Below are 16,484 nucleotides of genomic sequence, written 5' to 3'. Positions count from 1 at the left end.
ACAACCTCCTTTAAGTTACACGTGATGCAGAGGAAGTGTGTATGATGATATTCCGCCAGGCCAGTGGCTAGTTGTAGCGTGTCGAGCAACTTGTAAACGATTTGTTATAGCAGGTGAGGCTCGTGTTTACATCTTGTCAGCTATGTGTCTGTCGCCGCGCGCATTGTTAGCTAGTCATAGGTATATATCGAGGTATATATAGTCGCTACAGTCAATGTGTGCTACAGCGACCCAGCTAAGTTATATAATGCAACCTTTATAAGTTATGTGAGGTCAGGTCTAAGCATCATTTTCTTTTACTTCAGCTGGGTAAGATTTTGTGGCATCAATTTCTTGAGAAACGATTTGAAGAGGAAATGCTATGCTAACTATTTCCTCTAACTATTAGACATAATGGCAGAGCTGATACCAATTACTCCAGTTTATCATCACGGTGTATTCAAGTTGGATGAGGACACACAGCCACCCATTACACTACTACGACGTCTTGTTGAGCGCTGTAAAGAATATGATTTACCAGTGGAGGATGTCAAGCCACTTACATCTACTCCAGTGAGACAACGTCAGAGACCCAAAGATCACATGGATATGTTGACTTCCATCGTCACAGTAACTACTAGCTGTGCATCACATGATGCCACAGAAGATGATGACGATATTGTTAAAGATCTTTTATCACACAAATGTCCCCAACACAAGTTCTTCTCACTTGTATACAAGAAAGCAGACAAAGATCTTCCTACTGGAGTGATGGCCACATATTGTGACGTAGCTGTGGTGAAGTTCTTGAGTAATTGTAATGGTTTCTCTAGTTCTAGTGAAGTTGAGTGGTCATTGCAGTATTTTATCAAGATGTTCGCACGTCTTGACCCTGAGCTACAGAAGAGTGGCAGTGGTTGGTACAATGCTAAGATTAAGTTAAGAAAAGCCAGCTCCATACAATATGCACCAGATTTGTCATCTTTGAATAAAAATGCTGAGGAGGGTGTGACCAGAACATTGTCTGTGCCTGCACCAGCACCAACACGACGTAAGAGTGGCCTAATTGATCATTCTAAATTAGACTGGTCACAATTAAACATTGGTAACGGTCCCTCTCATCCTCCTGGATCAGATGCTCATCCTCTAGACGGCATTGTTAATGCTGCATCTTCATCACTAATGGTTAATCCTGGTGCTAGAAAACGTCCTTCTACTGTAAGAGTTCCGTCAATGATACCAATTGCAGAAGAGCCTCCAGATATTATTAAAAGTAGTAATGTTGAAACATCAGCAGTAGTAAGATGGTCACCTGATCTGACTGAACAGTGTGATCTCAACGATCCCCTCGTGTGCATGCCACAGCCTGACTCTCCCACATCCCCTACTAGTGACATGCAATTAGACAGCCCACCGCACCGCAAGAGTGTCCGATTTCATGATCCCAATGAAGACAGAGATGAACCAGATTTGGTTGAGTTAGAGCTTCAATCTGGGGTGAACCGTGAAGGAAGGATTGGCCTGATAGCTATCCTTCATGCTATAGCTAAACTACCAGTTAAGATCAGTGGTAATGTGTTGCATGATGATAACACTGTTTGGAACACGTCTGTGTGTGATAAGGTGTTTAGGTTGATCCAGAAATGTCTCAACTCTTGTAACCATAGTGAGAGTGATGATAGTAAGGGTTCTTCAGCCTCCACTGCCTCATCCAAGAGGAGAGCATATCAGCAAAAAGGTCGAAACATTAGAGAAAACTCACAACAGAAAAATCCACTGGTCATCTATTCTAGTCAAGTTCTTCAAAGAGCCTTCTCAGCTTTAGTACAATGTGGACTGTACATCAAGTGTGTGGCCCAGTCTAATGGAGATTGTGGACAGTGTTATAGACGAGCTTATAAAGATCACTCAGAATTGTCCAATGAATTACGTAATAAACTTCGGACCATCTTCACTGCTGCTGGAAATGCTAGTAAACAATATTTGAAGGATTTTATTAAGAAAGAATCAGTAGAAAAGGTACTGTTGTTTTTACATTCAGTTCTTGGCTTTTGCAAGTCTCCCCAGCTGGATGAAACACTCGGTGACTGGTTTGAAGTTAAAGTGAAACTAGTGGCATTTTCACTGAAGAGTCTTGTTGACAAGATAGTGTGTTTAGACATGGCTGAGTCAGCCATTAAGAAGGTATGTCCCTAAAAGAAGTCATTAGTTTGGTATTACCTCATTGAATAGTTGTAATGTTTGTGGATATGGGATTGGGGTATATACGTATATGTGCTTATAAAGTTTCAGACTAAATATAGTACTTACATCATACTGGTACTATTTTTAGTTATACATAGTTTTAAAGTGTGTGCATGAATAGATCAGTAGCTTGTGGCACAAGTTGTATTTACCTGTATGTGTCATAAAATTAAGCTATTGTAAGAATTTGTAATAACAAAGTAAAAGAGTGCTTTTGTTTTGTTGCCATAAAATATTCATTTTACCCATATTTAGAATGGCATTTGGTTATTACAAGGGATCTTATTTTTTCAGAATGTAACTCATGAGGCTTGTCAGTTCATTACTTATTCACTCGAGCTCCTTGATGATGATACTTTCACTGATGTTCATGGTGATTACTCCACAGTCAGCGATGACCTGAGAAAATATCGCATGTACACTCAGAGATTAGTAATGTCTTCAGTAATGCCATCTAGATCAGCAATGACTGAAGATGTTGGCAATGATGATAAAGGCTCTTCAGAGTTTGTTATTGGTGCTAGTGGGTTACGATTGTGGAATGGTCTACCAATTGATGAGATGAAACTACATGTAGAGCGATTTGTTGTCTTGATGCAGCTCTCTGAGCCAGGGAAAATCCCATCACCGGGTTTACTAGCATCCATAATTGATATGGTGAGTTGTTTTTTCTCATGTGTGTGTAATATTACATGTAGCTGTTGTCTAGACTGATGTACCGGTAATAGTGAGGGGAGCTGTGTTGTTTGAGTGTGCAGTATTTGTCAGTAAAATTCGCAGTGGCTGGCTACCTGCTAGTTTGGAACTCAATCCTGAAGACTGTAAGAATGTATTAACTAACTTCAAACGCTGGGGAGAGGCAATTACTGACAAGTTGGAACAGCTGGAAGGATTTGACTATACTAAGAGAAAAGAAGAAGAGCCAATCTTGTTGAGAGGACCTTATAAAAGTAAACACCACAGCTAGTACTGAACTGTGTGTACTTGTGTGTCTTGTAGGTCATCATCATCGAGTGTCATTTGCTCTGAAAATGATGGCATGTCAGTTACTGATTGAGATCACACGTTTACTTCGTGATCCACCACCTCAATACAACCCATTCCTGCCAACGTTCACTAGTCCTACTAGTACACTACAGAGCACTCCTCGTCCTAGTAATGTCACTGTGCCAGTTGATCTTCATGAATGTGAGGATAACATAGTGAGAAGGTCCCTGGATCACCCAAGGTCATCTGCTGGTAGTTTAGAGCCCGGTTATGTACATGGTCGTAGTAGTAGTCTAGAGGTTCCTCGCAATCCCCTCTCTGACCAGAGTGGTGACTCAGGTGGTGAAGAAGCACATATACACAAGAAGTCATCCAGCATTGATGTTGTGGTGTTACCTGAGACATCACAAAGTAGTACTGGTCTAAAAGCCCCAACTAGTCTTAGTATTAAAGGACCAGATCTTGTACCACCAAGTATTGTGATAGGGTCACCAAATGTTGTAGAGCCTAATCAGCGACGATTTTCATTGAGACGTAACTCACTGGGTCCTATTAAGTCTAAAGTTTCTCCAGGAATTTCTGATAAATCCCCTACTTCGTATCTACATAGGAAACTCTCTAATTTTAGGGAGAGTTTCAAGAAGGTACGTAATGTCACTAAACGTTCTACTAGAAAGACAACAGCATCTTATTCAACATCATATTCAGCAAGAACTCCAGGATACAGTCCTCTAGTACGTCCTTCACTGAGCATTGGTAGCAGTTACAAGAGCTTGTCTGATGACCCTCTGTGTACAAACCTGCCATGGATCAATGTCATCTCTAGGTTATACAATGTGGATATGTTTCATGATGACAGCTTGTCACTACACAAATTACACTGTGCTGAGCTGGTAGCTGCTATTCGTCGACTCTACACTTTGCCTCCCCTTGATGATGATAGCGAGGACACTACAGTGAGACCACGATTCCACACACTGTCACTGGGGTCAGATGAAATGGCATATTTTCAAAGCCTCAGTCTTAACCACCAAAGTGATAAGGATAAGTTGTTCAGTATTTCGTCATATAATAGCAGCATTTTATCATCTGGTACTTTCTCGTTCCCCCGGTTTAGCCGTGGTACTTCACTGAATTTAGGCAGCATCTTCAGCAGAAGGCAGTCAATGCCAGAAACTACTCAGAGAGAGACCGATACACGTGTAGAGAGATTGGATAGCACTTCAAATAAATGTTTTCTTAATGAGACAGAATTGTTTGGTGATGATGTTGACGGTGCTCTTGAGAGGCATGCTATGATGTTACAGAGCAGCAAGGTACAAGCTAATGATGGGAAGAGGATTGAATATCTTGACAAGGAAGTTAAGGGCCTGCTTCACTGCCCACTCACTGTAATACAACTAATATTGGCAGCTAATTTGGTGGAGTCCAATGAAATACCAACCCTGAGGGACATTGCATGGCAACTGTTGTTGGATACAAATCAGGACCTTGTCCAGTCAGCAGGTTAGTGTAGTAATGATATTGGCTAATGTTGATACTTTGTTATAGCCATGACATTTCTTTGGACGGTGGAAAAAAGTAACAGATTTGAATTTGACAAATTTTTCAATTTGAATGTAGTCATTGAATCCTCAATAACAGAGAAACACAAGTCAATCATGAGGTAATGGAGTAGGTATATAGGACCTGTCGTCATTTTGAATTTGCTTTCAGGTTTATGGTATTGTGGAGGTACAGACACAGTGGATCACTGAATGAAAAGGATGCTATAAAGAGACTGAAGGTATTTATAATTACATAGTGTGATGGTTAATTATAGTTAATGTGATTTGTAGACTAAAGTCAGTTCCATCGGGTATGCATTACCGTCACCACTGGTGGGTTCTCCCTTGTCAGAAATTCCAGTTGCTCCTTGGGAGGTATTCTCTGTGTGTACTGCAGAAAATTGTGAAGCTAACTCAGCTGTAAGCAGTGACATTATAACAATAGTGCTTTAATCTTTTTGTCATTTCTAGCGTTGTCATAAACCAACAAGACTTGTACCGAAATTGTTCCATCTTAAGGAGCTCAAGCAACTCTCTCAGCCATTCTATGTTTCAGGGATATCTGTAGCTAAGAAGTCCATCCAGGAGTTACTGAGGTCACTCAATGATACAGATCCCAATGTTGCTACTGCTGCTACTGATGCGACCACTACTGAAACTGCGTTGTTCCCATCAGCTTTGTTGTGCTTCCTACAATTTCTCATTGACTCTGTCACTACCACTGACAGTGACAATGGACTACCTCACACTACACAACTACCCAGTACTCTAGGTAATGATGTGTTCCAGCAAACTTGCACTTTACTTTCCACTCTGCCTCCTCAAAATATGTTTTGTTATTATTATTGTAATTAGTCATGTTCACAAGTGTTTTGAGAACTGGTAAACTTCTCTTCCTGCTTAGTATTTTTTAAAAGATATGACAGATATCTTCTGTTACTGTAATTTCAGTGCTTCTTATGAATCATTGCCTGCCTTCAGTAAAGTGGCTGATTAGAAACTAGACATCTACATCGTCTGGCCTTAGGCTACAAGTTGTTGTGAAGTACAAAATATGTTAGGGTATAGTCCAATGTAAGAAATTATGAACAGTTGAAGGAGAGGTGCTCCAACAGAAATATATTCTAATAGAGCATACACCGATACTACACAACATAGTGATCACATTGTTACACAAATTCTTTGTTGTGTGTTTTATGTTAGCCCACATGACAAGCAATGTGTTGTCATAGCAGCCATACAGTATAATTTACACTGTCATGTTGTTGTTTAGTGTCTGATGCAGCTCGGATGGCATTGTGGACGTGCATGTCTGAAGATCATGAGTTATTCTTTCAGCCATTTCTGGAGTGTTTCAAGAAGGATAGTATGAACAAGCAGACACAAGACCAGTTCCCAGTTGACCTCACTAATCACTCCCAACTGGTGAGCTAACAAGAGTTGATAATAATATTTCACTGTAGAGTAGTGTAGTACAATAACTAGGTGTAGTCATTGCTACTACCACAGATATTAGCTCATTCATGTGAATGGCCAAGCAAGGAATGTCTATATCACTTGTTTCTAACATAGCAAAGCTACAAAACTATACCTCATATTTTGGTGAGAAATAGGCTACCAGGGGCTTGATGGCATTGTTAGTTATACAGAAAGAATAAATGAATTTGAAAGTATTTTAATGCTATGCAATTGTACAGGACCAAGATACTTCACATTACATTAACACTTGTTGGGTTTAATATTGCAGGAAAATGTGCTACACTCACTGAGGTCACTGTTACTGGTGTTCCCCACATTACCACCAGAAGCTGCTCAATATTTATTCAATCATTTCATCGGGATAGTGATGCAGCACAAACTACAGCCATACAATTGTTCTAACGTCCTCATCAGTGAAGTATTGGTACTATTAAGGAGGATCAGCTCTAGTGTTCAAGGTAATGCGTTAGTAGTGGAGTAGATATCATTATTGTTAACAGGACTGGACTGTAAAATACTGAAGAATGTTTTCAAGAAGGAGAAATGTTACAATACAATTATGACCACTGCTAACCTGCAGGCTGTTCAAGGGATTAGTTTCTATGTTAGAGTGAAGTTTGATCCTGAGCATGGTAACAGGAAGTACAGATCAGATTATCAGCTCCCAATGGTGGGTGTACACCTTACAAGTGATGTTAATATGTACTGATGATTGTAGTACTCATTTGCTGTGTATGCTACTACAACATTTCGTGACTTGACTGACTCAGCTGTGAAGAGGTTCAGAGCCTTCATCAGGACTGACTCTATCAAATGGGATAATTGTATCCTAATAGATGAGGCTAATAGTAAGTGGTGGGGGTCCACATCATTTGTGGTTCATGTACTTTTTTGTTAAATGTTCACATACTAATAGCTAAACAACGACTGTAGTGGTCAGTATAACTACTTACATAACACTTTAATGGCTACATTAATAGTTGCCAGATGCTATCAAATCTCTCTGCTACATTTCTTAGTGGACAATATAGACCTATTCCTGTTTCAATTGTTAAAAGTGTGGTCTTAAATATTTGTTCTTATTATGGACCACTGTGTTCTTAATTTAGAGAGAGATATCATGTAATCTATGTTGTGTTGTGTGGGATATTTCATGTCACATTATCACTACAGAACAGCCCATGTTGGATGACCTGTACATTCAAGATCATTACTACAGCTCTGTTAGACGAGATGATCACTTAGAGGACGATCGTTACATTGTGTTCCGGTTGCAACTGTGTAGTCGTACTGATAAAATGTCATTTGAGAGACGCTCACTGTTTTGGTACAAAATGGGTGAACTATCTCGTACTGTTCTTTCTATTAAATTACTGGATGTTGGTCCTTCCCATTCATCTAACAGTGGGAAGTCATCCATTGTAAGTATTTCTATTGTCTGTTTATATCAAAAGTACATCTTTCTTTGTCTTGTAGACATCAGTACCTCATTATCAGTTCATGCACAACGAGTTGTCAGAGTTGGGATCATTTCCAAGGAAAGCCCTTGACAATATCCTCCATCTTCAGGGCTCCATGTCACCCAGTGTAGAGTTGCGTATTACTGACATCATGTTGAAGGGAGTGTGGGTAGACTTTATGAGGCGACTGTTTGATAAGATGCCGAAAAAGTTTGCTTGGTCACACGAGATCGTAGTGTTTATATCGGTTGTTACTGGTTCATTGTTCTTACATGCTGATGATGCAATCATCTTACACAAGTGTTGTGAAACGTTACTCATGGCTGCTGAGAAGTTTAATAATGTTTTAAAACAAAATGGCTACAGTACTATTGTACCCATACTAGCTCAAGTGTATGCCTTGCACCATCACAATAAAATAGTGTTGAAAGCAATTGAACACATGTGGGGACGGTTTTATTCCCTGGACGAGAATGTGTTTATGATGCAAGCTGTGACGTCACTGGCTGGACTACTCTGCAGTAAAGCTAATAGTCTAGAAGGAAACCCACGACTGACTGTGTCCAAATCACAGGACTTGTCCCTTCAACCAGTGTTTGTAGAAGTTCACAACACGCAGTATGTGAAGGCTATATTCCAACTTGTTCAGTCACATAAGGTACTTACATGTTGTCATTTGTATATGTTATGTCATTGTCTCCATGTCATTGTTACAGACTGATTCGAGTGATGCTCAGACATTGCATCCCCCCACATCATCCAGCCAGTTGGACTTCCTTTGTACTTTGTTTGATCTTTGTATTGCTGTAGCTGGGGCACACCCTGAGTCACTACGTGGCATGCAGATGATGGTATGGAGGTTGTATAGTTGTGTTATTGTAAGTGTGATTATTGTCAGGTATTTCTGGATTTCCATATGACATTGTTTCTTCATGAATTTGAAAATGTTTCTCAGGAGAGGTGGAGCAAGCACCTTTTAGGAATCAAGGCACTTGTCAAGGGTGCTGATGGACTGATCAAGTATTTTGTTGTTATGAAGTGATTGTCTTTTAAGATTGTTTCTTTAGGATGTTTCGTGTGCAGCAAAAGAAGGGCAATCCATCTGTTGTGACTACTGGGGTTACTCATCAAGATTCTAATGCTGCTCCTCTGAGCACAACTTTCAGCTTTTTATTTCATCCTTTAGCTAGTCTGAACACTGCCATTAAGAATGTTGTGTCTAAAGGTGAGGAGGAGACAGGTGGTAGTGAGGGATTATACAAAAGGTAAAATATTTGCCAAGGTTATTGTGTATGTAATGTACGTGGTGTGTATATGAAGGGATCTTTTTGAGGCCAACTGGAAAAGGACACAGATTTCTTCTATCTGTCTTCTATCTTTATGTTCAAAGTTTTTACATCATTTAAATAAATCTCGGAGAGCAACATTTTCCCGTTATTCAAACACAGTCCAAGTAAGACACTCATATTATAATTATTGTATGTTATTAATTGAGTATACCTGATAGATATTGGCAGAGTTGTTTAACAGTGAGATTAAGCTATTAACAGCATCTTCATCTAACGAAGTAACATTGTCATCAGACAGCAGAGGACTTGTGTTGTAAGATATTGTGATAGACCATGTTCAATTAGACATCATGTACACATACAGGTTTATGACACAGTTCTTGCCAGCTTTAAACTGGGCAGAAGAGAGGTCTCTGTATCCATCGTTTGCTTCTATTCTGAAGTTTGTTGGTAAATTGTTTAGAAAGTTTCAATCAGGAGATCCTCCGGTTAGTAACATCCATTAATATTATTTTATTGTCAGGTGTTTGTCATAGAGTGATGAAACATGGGAGGTGCTCGTTGGGTGGATGGACGGTGTTGCAAGTTGTTTAGAAGCTCGAGAATTAGCTATCAGTCAGAACAAAACAGTAAAGGTATTTGTAATTGACTCCAAGTAACTGTTATTTTATCTCATATTATTGTAGTCATTTATCGATAGTGTTACTGGTATTGGTGGTCAAGGTGATAGCACTGTGTCTGAGAAATATCTCGAGAGTTGGCCATGGAATTTCAGTAGAAGCTTTGTCGCTATAATATATCAAATGATCAGCTTTGACATAGAAAACAACATCAGGTATTGTGACAAGTTACTGAAGTGTTTTAGTACTTCCCTTGTAGCTACTTGACTCAAACTGATATTATAAAAGGGAAGACAGCTAGTTTGTTCTTCAAGATGATTCTCATACCATTTTGTATAGAATATGGCCAACATGGTATTTAATAATGTTGTATGGATGACTGGTATTATATTAAAATGTTTAGAGTGTCTCAACTCCACCAAGTTGATGCACAACATATTGGATATGATTGAAGCTTACTTGAGATCAAAAACTGCACCACTCTTGGGTTTACGAGGTTGGGATATGACATCACTACATAATCTCATTGTGATTGTTTTTCAGCTTTAAATGTTTTTTCCCTCTCGTTTATCAAGTTACTGCGGTCTGTGGACTGGCATAGGATTGGTTTAATGTTAACTCATGCTACTCAAAGTGAGCGTCCAACTGTCACCATCTTGTGTAATATGATTGTGTTGCAGAGAAGTGTTCCCTACCTCATCAGACCAGCGCACTTCATAATCCATTGCAAACAATGTCTACAAGTTAGTTCATAGTTATAATTGTTCATTTATCATCATATAAGTTGTTACAGGGAACTGCAAGCCATTGCTTGAAACTCTTCAGTCTGTTACAGACTTCTGTAGCACATTGTATTCTTATCAACAAATGCCACTAGTGTGGCTGATGAAGTCACTGCTAACACAGGTGGAATCTAAGGTACCTAATTTGTGCTAGCTAGTTAGTTAGTTGGTGGATCTATTGTTCTTGTTAGCTCCTCGCTTTACAAGCTTTGTGCACACAAGAACCAACAGCATCAGAAGTTGCTGCAGTTTTGGATAAGTGCAGATCAGTAATGTCTGGTCCCCAGTTAATGCAACAATCACACTGTAGTAAGACGGCCTTACTGAACAAGGCTGAGGACAATTTAATGAATACCAGCAGTGCTACCTGTGATGTGACACAAATTTCAATTGTTGCATCTGAAACTGATAATAAAGTGAATAAAATGACAAGAAGAAAAAGGAACAAAGTCGTAAGAGTGAATTCCAGCAAACATGAGACTTCACTGGATCTAATAAAAGAGGACACAGATGAAGTGGATCATGGCAGAGTATCTGGTGTGCAGTCAGAGAGTATTGGAGTTAGCTCAGTGGAGCAACATCGGAGGAGTCCTCGTAGGAACTTTCCACGACAAGTAGAACTTAATGTCAGTGATAGTGATGAAGATGGTGGCAATGATGACAATGCCAAATTCACAGACACCAAACCACTAGCAAACAAGAAGAAGACACGTACTTTACGCAGTGCTAAACTGTTATCTATACACAGGAAGGGGTCAGAGGATTATGATGGTGATTATGAAGATGAGGTGGCCACGCCAGGTGCCGATCTTAATCTTACAAGACACTTTAACTACAAGACTGCAGTAGTGGAGGTACATAATCCTCTGAGCACTAGCTTCAGTAGTCCTCAAGATGCTAATTCTGTTAATAGTAACAAGGGGACTAATGATAGAGTAAAATTATTGCCCACTAATTCTGAACTATCACCAACTGGTAATAGTCGTTCTGTTCCATCTCTACACCAATATGACAGGTCACCGAGACATCATAGACCACAACTCAAGTTCACTTTCTCAGAAAGTTTGTTGAGTGAATCAACTGTATAAAGTTGCAGGTTGTTTTTTAACTCAATGTACATATTTTGCTGTAACATATATTTTTGCAACGTCATAACATGTACCACGTGATAAAGTTTCCGCTCACGTGTGAGTTACCTCGAGAGGGTGGAACTAGTTCTCCATTCTGAAAAACATCAACGTGATTTATGTAGTGCGTAAGTGATGAAAACGTCATCAAGAAATTAATCGTTTACCTAAAAGTTTGGCAGACTTGCTTGCCGCAGTTCGCAATTGGCATGAAAACCAGGGGGTGTGGCAGTACACAAGTGCTCGTCTTACTGGTGACCTGCGCACTGATAGCAGAGGTAATACATGTAGATAGTTTTAAAATAATAGCGTGGTTTGATACCTACATGTGTGTTATGTGACGCGGGTTGATTACGGTAACTCCTGTTTTCAACAGACATATCATGATCAGGTCGACACTGATGATGGTAAGTAGTGCGGTTAACTGCTCAAGTCATCATCATATTATCCCGTTTACAGCTACAAGGCGGCATAGAAGATTTTATGGCTGCAACTCTAGCTCACTAGAGAAGTTCTGTGGTATGTACTCTATTGTGCTGTGGTGTGTCAGTGATGTGTTAAGTAAACACACACACTTCAGTGACGTTTTCATTACAGTCCATAACTGTATTGATCAGGTTTGTGATATGAAAGGTACCATTTTTGCAAAAAAGTCACCAAAACAAAGCAACTATCATAGTTTGGCTGTGGCTTCATTGGATGGCGCACTGCAAGGCTTGACTAAGCTGATAAACATAATAGCTTCTTGCAGGTCCCTATAGTGGGACAGCTTGTAACAATATTCGTGGTAGTTGGTGAGTGGACGATGTATGGTTGGTTGTGACTAGTCCAACAGCAATTCAGTATTGGTTGATTTCTTATGATTATCAGACAATGTTCACGTGAGTCAGTCTCACTTGCCATGCAAATCAGTGAGCCCTTTGCAGACCTGATGAACAAGACTATGAGGCTGCTACACTAAGGTTAGTGAAAATCTATAAGCGCCTGCCAAAAAATGAGCAGGCACTTATAATTTCTATTTGATGAGTGCTATGAGGAGAAAAGGGAGTCTGGCCACGAGACTACATGCGACCTTCTGAACTGTAATTACTGACTTGGAACAGTATATATTGGCATATTACTCAAGTTTCCTTTGAAAAATAATGTATCTAGTTGATTTGTGTGGAGAGATTCAGTACTAGTCACAAGATTTAGTGATTACGGGCCTATTGTGCGCATTGTCATCACTGCTGTATTATTATCAAATTGTTTAAAGGGATACACAAAAGGCATGTGCCTGTATTGAACTGTTATCTCACTAGAGACTTGTAAAAAGCCTAAAGACTGTTAATATATTAAGTCTTGACATTAAAACTCCCAAGAGTTCTCATCTGACTCTATATCTCAAGGCCATACTTCACTCAGTGGTACAGAATGCAGTTAATTTACAGCTGATTTGTTATTCTACAGATTTTCCCAATAAAGATACTTGTGATGATAATGAACATGCTCTTCTCACTCTCACTCAACATAGAGCAAAATGTGAGTATGATAAACCTCATGTTGTTGTTAATATCTTCATGATCAGGTTGTGGTGTCGTACACTGCTCTTACCAAAATACAGCACCTGACAACAACTGTGACAGTACAGTTAGTGTGAATATCACCCTCATGTGGTACGCTATTAATAGTTATTATGCTGATCTGTTGATACAGTGGACAGATTCTCCTTCAGGTAATGTAGAGGGTGACTACCATATAACAAGTTTGGGGGGGGGGGGATATTTTTAGGATTGATCATGACATTCTGACATACTCATGAATTGTTAGTTAGTTATTCACTATGCTATTACAGGCTATTGGTAGATTTTAACCTGGAAAATAACCCACTATAATGGTATCAAGAAGACGTACTCTTTATGGGGTTGTAGCTATGTAGCAAACTGGTAGCCACTAACATAATCTGACGCCACCAATGTATATTTTGTAATTGTATCCATGCAGATACACCATCGTGCAAGTCATTTACTCCATAAAGTATCATGTCATGTACCCAGCCACTGGCCTGGTGCACAGTTTATGATAGATTAGTTAATGTGTCACTATATGTACATTGACCATGATTGGTTGGCATCTTATATACACAGAGAGTTCCACTACTGATGGTTATCAGATGTGGATCACAAATAGTTTAAAGGATAGCGGTCCATCACAGTTTAATTTCACTGGACCTCTTCGATGTACATGTCTTCCTGCAGTAAGTTCAACTAGCACACTGTACAAGAGTATAATATAATCTTAATTTTCCCAACCAAATGACAAAAGAAAAACTACAGGCTGGCTGGCTGGCGAGACTGTAGGTAATCCCTTAAATCTTAATTATGTGTCCCCTTATCTTTGTGTTTTCAGTTAAAAATTTATTATTTGTGGGAAGTTACAAACCCATGCATGTACTGATGAGGGGTAACACAACCACAATTACATAAAAAGAACATTTCAGTTGAAATACATGGTAGTTATTGTTACAAATATAATATCACCTCGACTTGATAAGTATGCATATAGCAGACAGTAAAATTATAGTATACTATAACTTTGCAGTAAATTACATGTTCCATGCACACACTACACAGGACACCAGAAATTACCGGGTCAGAGTTAGTCTATCACCAATTTGGTACATACATGTCAAGGTAGGCCATTGTATGACCCGGCAACTACTGAGTCAGCAGTCACTATTGATGATGTACTCTATAGTTGGTTAGACTACCTAGTCCAGTGTGTGTTGTCAACACTGACAATGCAACTACTGAGAGTGTCCCAAGTTAGTCCACTGCACTGTAATGTCATGTAATATACTGTACTGCTATGTGTAGAATGTTGGGATGCTGTTGAAGCAAGTGTTGACAAGTGTGGTGTAATGAGAGCAAGTGCCCCACAAAATTTATCTGTCACTTCTGACAAGCTGAACACATCTCATCTTTTACTAAATGTTACATGGAGTCCGCCAGAGCATTATGCTCCTACTATAATAAAATATCGTATAAGGATTATGGATATGGGTGTAGTGGAGAAAGTCAATGGAGTAAGAGATGCACATAATTGTGAAATTGTGACTTGCATGTTGTTCTCCATTCAGTCCATGCTACAATATTCTACTATTGTGGGCAAGGTTAACACTTACAATGTACAAGTAAGCCACATGGCATGGTAGCTATGTACAATACATGCATACCATACAAACACTTAGGTTGAAGCTTCAAGTGGTGAGATACCTACTGAAGTTTGTACAGACTGTTGGTCTGAACCAGCATCTTTCCAGCTGAACTTGACAGGTCAGTGCATGACCTTAGAGGAGGGTGGGAATATCTCTATATGTAGCGAACAGTGTATTATTATTGTAAATAGTTTTCCATTGTAAGGGTTTTCACCATATGAGCATTACATCCATGCAAAATCATAATTACCTTTTGTATTATTAGGTTCCCCATGCACTAAGCAAGCTGTCAGTTACTTAACCACTTCCAGTAGTATCCTTTAGTGATATATTTCATTGTGTTGTATTAATAGGAATATCATCAACAACTTCAAGCACCACATTCTCAGTTTTGACCTCACTTATCTCAGGGACAGGGTTAACTGCTACATTATTGACCGAGACTTTGTCACCAGTACCCACCCACACCTCAACAATTGCTACCATCTCTGGAGTATCCACCCACACGTCAACAATTGCTACCACCTCTGGCATACTCGATGACCCTGGTCCACATAAAGTGATGTTCATTGTTATTATAGTACCCATAGCAGTGACTGGACTGGTATTGATCATATCAGTGATTCTGATAACTGCTTGGTGTATGCATTGCAAACAGCAGAAATATACATCACTATCTCAGTTTCCCATATGTGCTATTAACAACGACCATGAATTACCAGTTCGTTCTAGTTCTAGATCTGTGTTTGTTGTACACTCTGAACGCTGCAGTGAAAAACATCTCATTCTAATTAGACAGCTTTGTCATGGCCTTTCTGACTACTCAATCAGACCCGTCGCCTTTGTGTACGATGAGCATGCTGGTCCTACTCAGCAGGGGATCACTCAGTGGACTGAAAACAATTTTGTTGAGTGTGACAAAGTTTTGATTGTGTGTAATAAAGAACTTAGTGATGACTGGTCTAACAAACAGGAGACCCAAAGCTCATCCCTTGTTGCTGCTGCTAAACTGGCATTTCATGGGTGTGTCAATAAAGATAACAAAGATTTGTCAAAATTTGCAGTAGTCTTATTGAAGCACTCGGATCACAGATACATTCCTGGTTTGTTGCTACAAAACCCTGTACGGTTTGTATATCCTAAATGCAATAGCAACGAGGAGATTGCAAGGTTCGTACATGGCATCCCAAAATTTGAACATCCTAATAATTTACATGACGCTAATAGCCATTAATGCTTTTAACAATAACAATACATGCTGTACAATACATATTGTTTGTATGATTGTTTTGCTACTTCATGGTGACTTGTTCTCTGTGCTGTGTTTGACATCATCACCCTCCTCTTCTGTGCCAGCAGCATCACAGTCCTCCTGCTTGGTACACTCAAACGTCCCATCACTTTGGCAAACACTATAATTATAAATTGGAGTACTGAACAGCTGAGACAAACTGATAGCTACTGCTAAGTAGCTACAATGTCTTACCAAATCTTGCATTTTCTCTCCCTGGTGATTGTGTGTCCAACACTAATCCACTTGTTGTCACCACCATTGATCAGTAGACAACCATCTAAACAAATAAGTACACATCAATATCTGTGGCCCCACCCCAAAGTAGAGTACCTAGCCTGGCACAGACCCCCGGTGGGGAAAGTGGTGGGGTCACGGGATAACTTGGGTCTTTGTGGCAGTGTAGTCCAATGTCGCATTTTCCCAACACATCCCATGTGCCACCACAGCTCTCGTTGTACTGTTTGGCACACACGAAACAGC

General features: G+C 39.6%; 2 protein-coding genes across 4 annotated transcripts; both read left to right on the top strand.

Moving 5' to 3' along the window:
- The first annotated feature begins 14 nt into the window (after positions 1–14).
- Positions 15–11,548, top strand: LOC136240878 (protein unc-80 homolog). Of its 2 annotated transcripts, none has more exons than XM_066031942.1 (29): positions 15–113; positions 389–2,163; positions 2,518–2,880; positions 2,933–3,173; positions 3,223–4,716; positions 4,762–4,876; positions 4,927–4,996; positions 5,049–5,177; positions 5,229–5,529; positions 6,031–6,182; positions 6,505–6,694; positions 6,737–6,906; positions 6,955–7,084; positions 7,410–7,657; positions 7,713–8,354; positions 8,413–8,547; positions 8,595–8,716; positions 8,764–8,961; positions 9,017–9,149; positions 9,204–9,298; positions 9,350–9,473; positions 9,522–9,620; positions 9,672–9,820; positions 9,865–9,959; positions 10,009–10,101; positions 10,149–10,238; positions 10,286–10,348; positions 10,399–10,523; positions 10,579–11,548. In XM_066031942.1, exons 2-29 carry the CDS (start codon positions 394–396, stop codon positions 11,473–11,475), a joined length of 8,433 nt encoding a protein of 2,810 aa, XP_065888014.1. In that variant the 5' UTR covers positions 15–113; positions 389–393; the 3' UTR covers positions 11,476–11,548. The 2 variants fall into 2 exon arrangements, with proteins under 2 accessions (XP_065888014.1, XP_065888015.1); XM_066031943.1 differs by having other exon boundaries at positions 306–2,163.
- Positions 11,529–16,016, top strand: LOC136240881 (uncharacterized). Of its 2 annotated transcripts, none has more exons than XM_066031947.1 (13): positions 11,529–11,642; positions 11,697–11,792; positions 11,891–11,921; positions 11,974–12,033; positions 12,964–13,035; positions 13,082–13,228; positions 13,641–13,750; positions 14,127–14,186; positions 14,251–14,317; positions 14,370–14,578; positions 14,633–14,686; positions 14,744–14,828; positions 15,064–16,016. In XM_066031947.1, exons 2-13 carry the CDS (start codon positions 11,724–11,726, stop codon positions 15,942–15,944), a joined length of 1,845 nt encoding a protein of 614 aa, XP_065888019.1. In that variant the 5' UTR covers positions 11,529–11,642; positions 11,697–11,723; the 3' UTR covers positions 15,945–16,016. The 2 variants fall into 2 exon arrangements, with proteins under 2 accessions (XP_065888019.1, XP_065888020.1); XM_066031948.1 differs by having other exon boundaries at positions 11,578–11,638; positions 11,689–11,792.
- Positions 16,017–16,484: the final 468 nt, after the last annotated feature.

The sequence above is a fragment of the Dysidea avara genome, chromosome 12 (assembly GCF_963678975.1).
Source record: "Dysidea avara chromosome 12, odDysAvar1.4, whole genome shotgun sequence".
NCBI lineage: Eukaryota > Metazoa > Porifera > Demospongiae > Dictyoceratida > Dysideidae > Dysidea > Dysidea avara.
The sequence above is the reverse complement of the archived record's forward strand: the minus strand, read 5'-3'. Positions and strand labels throughout refer to the sequence as shown.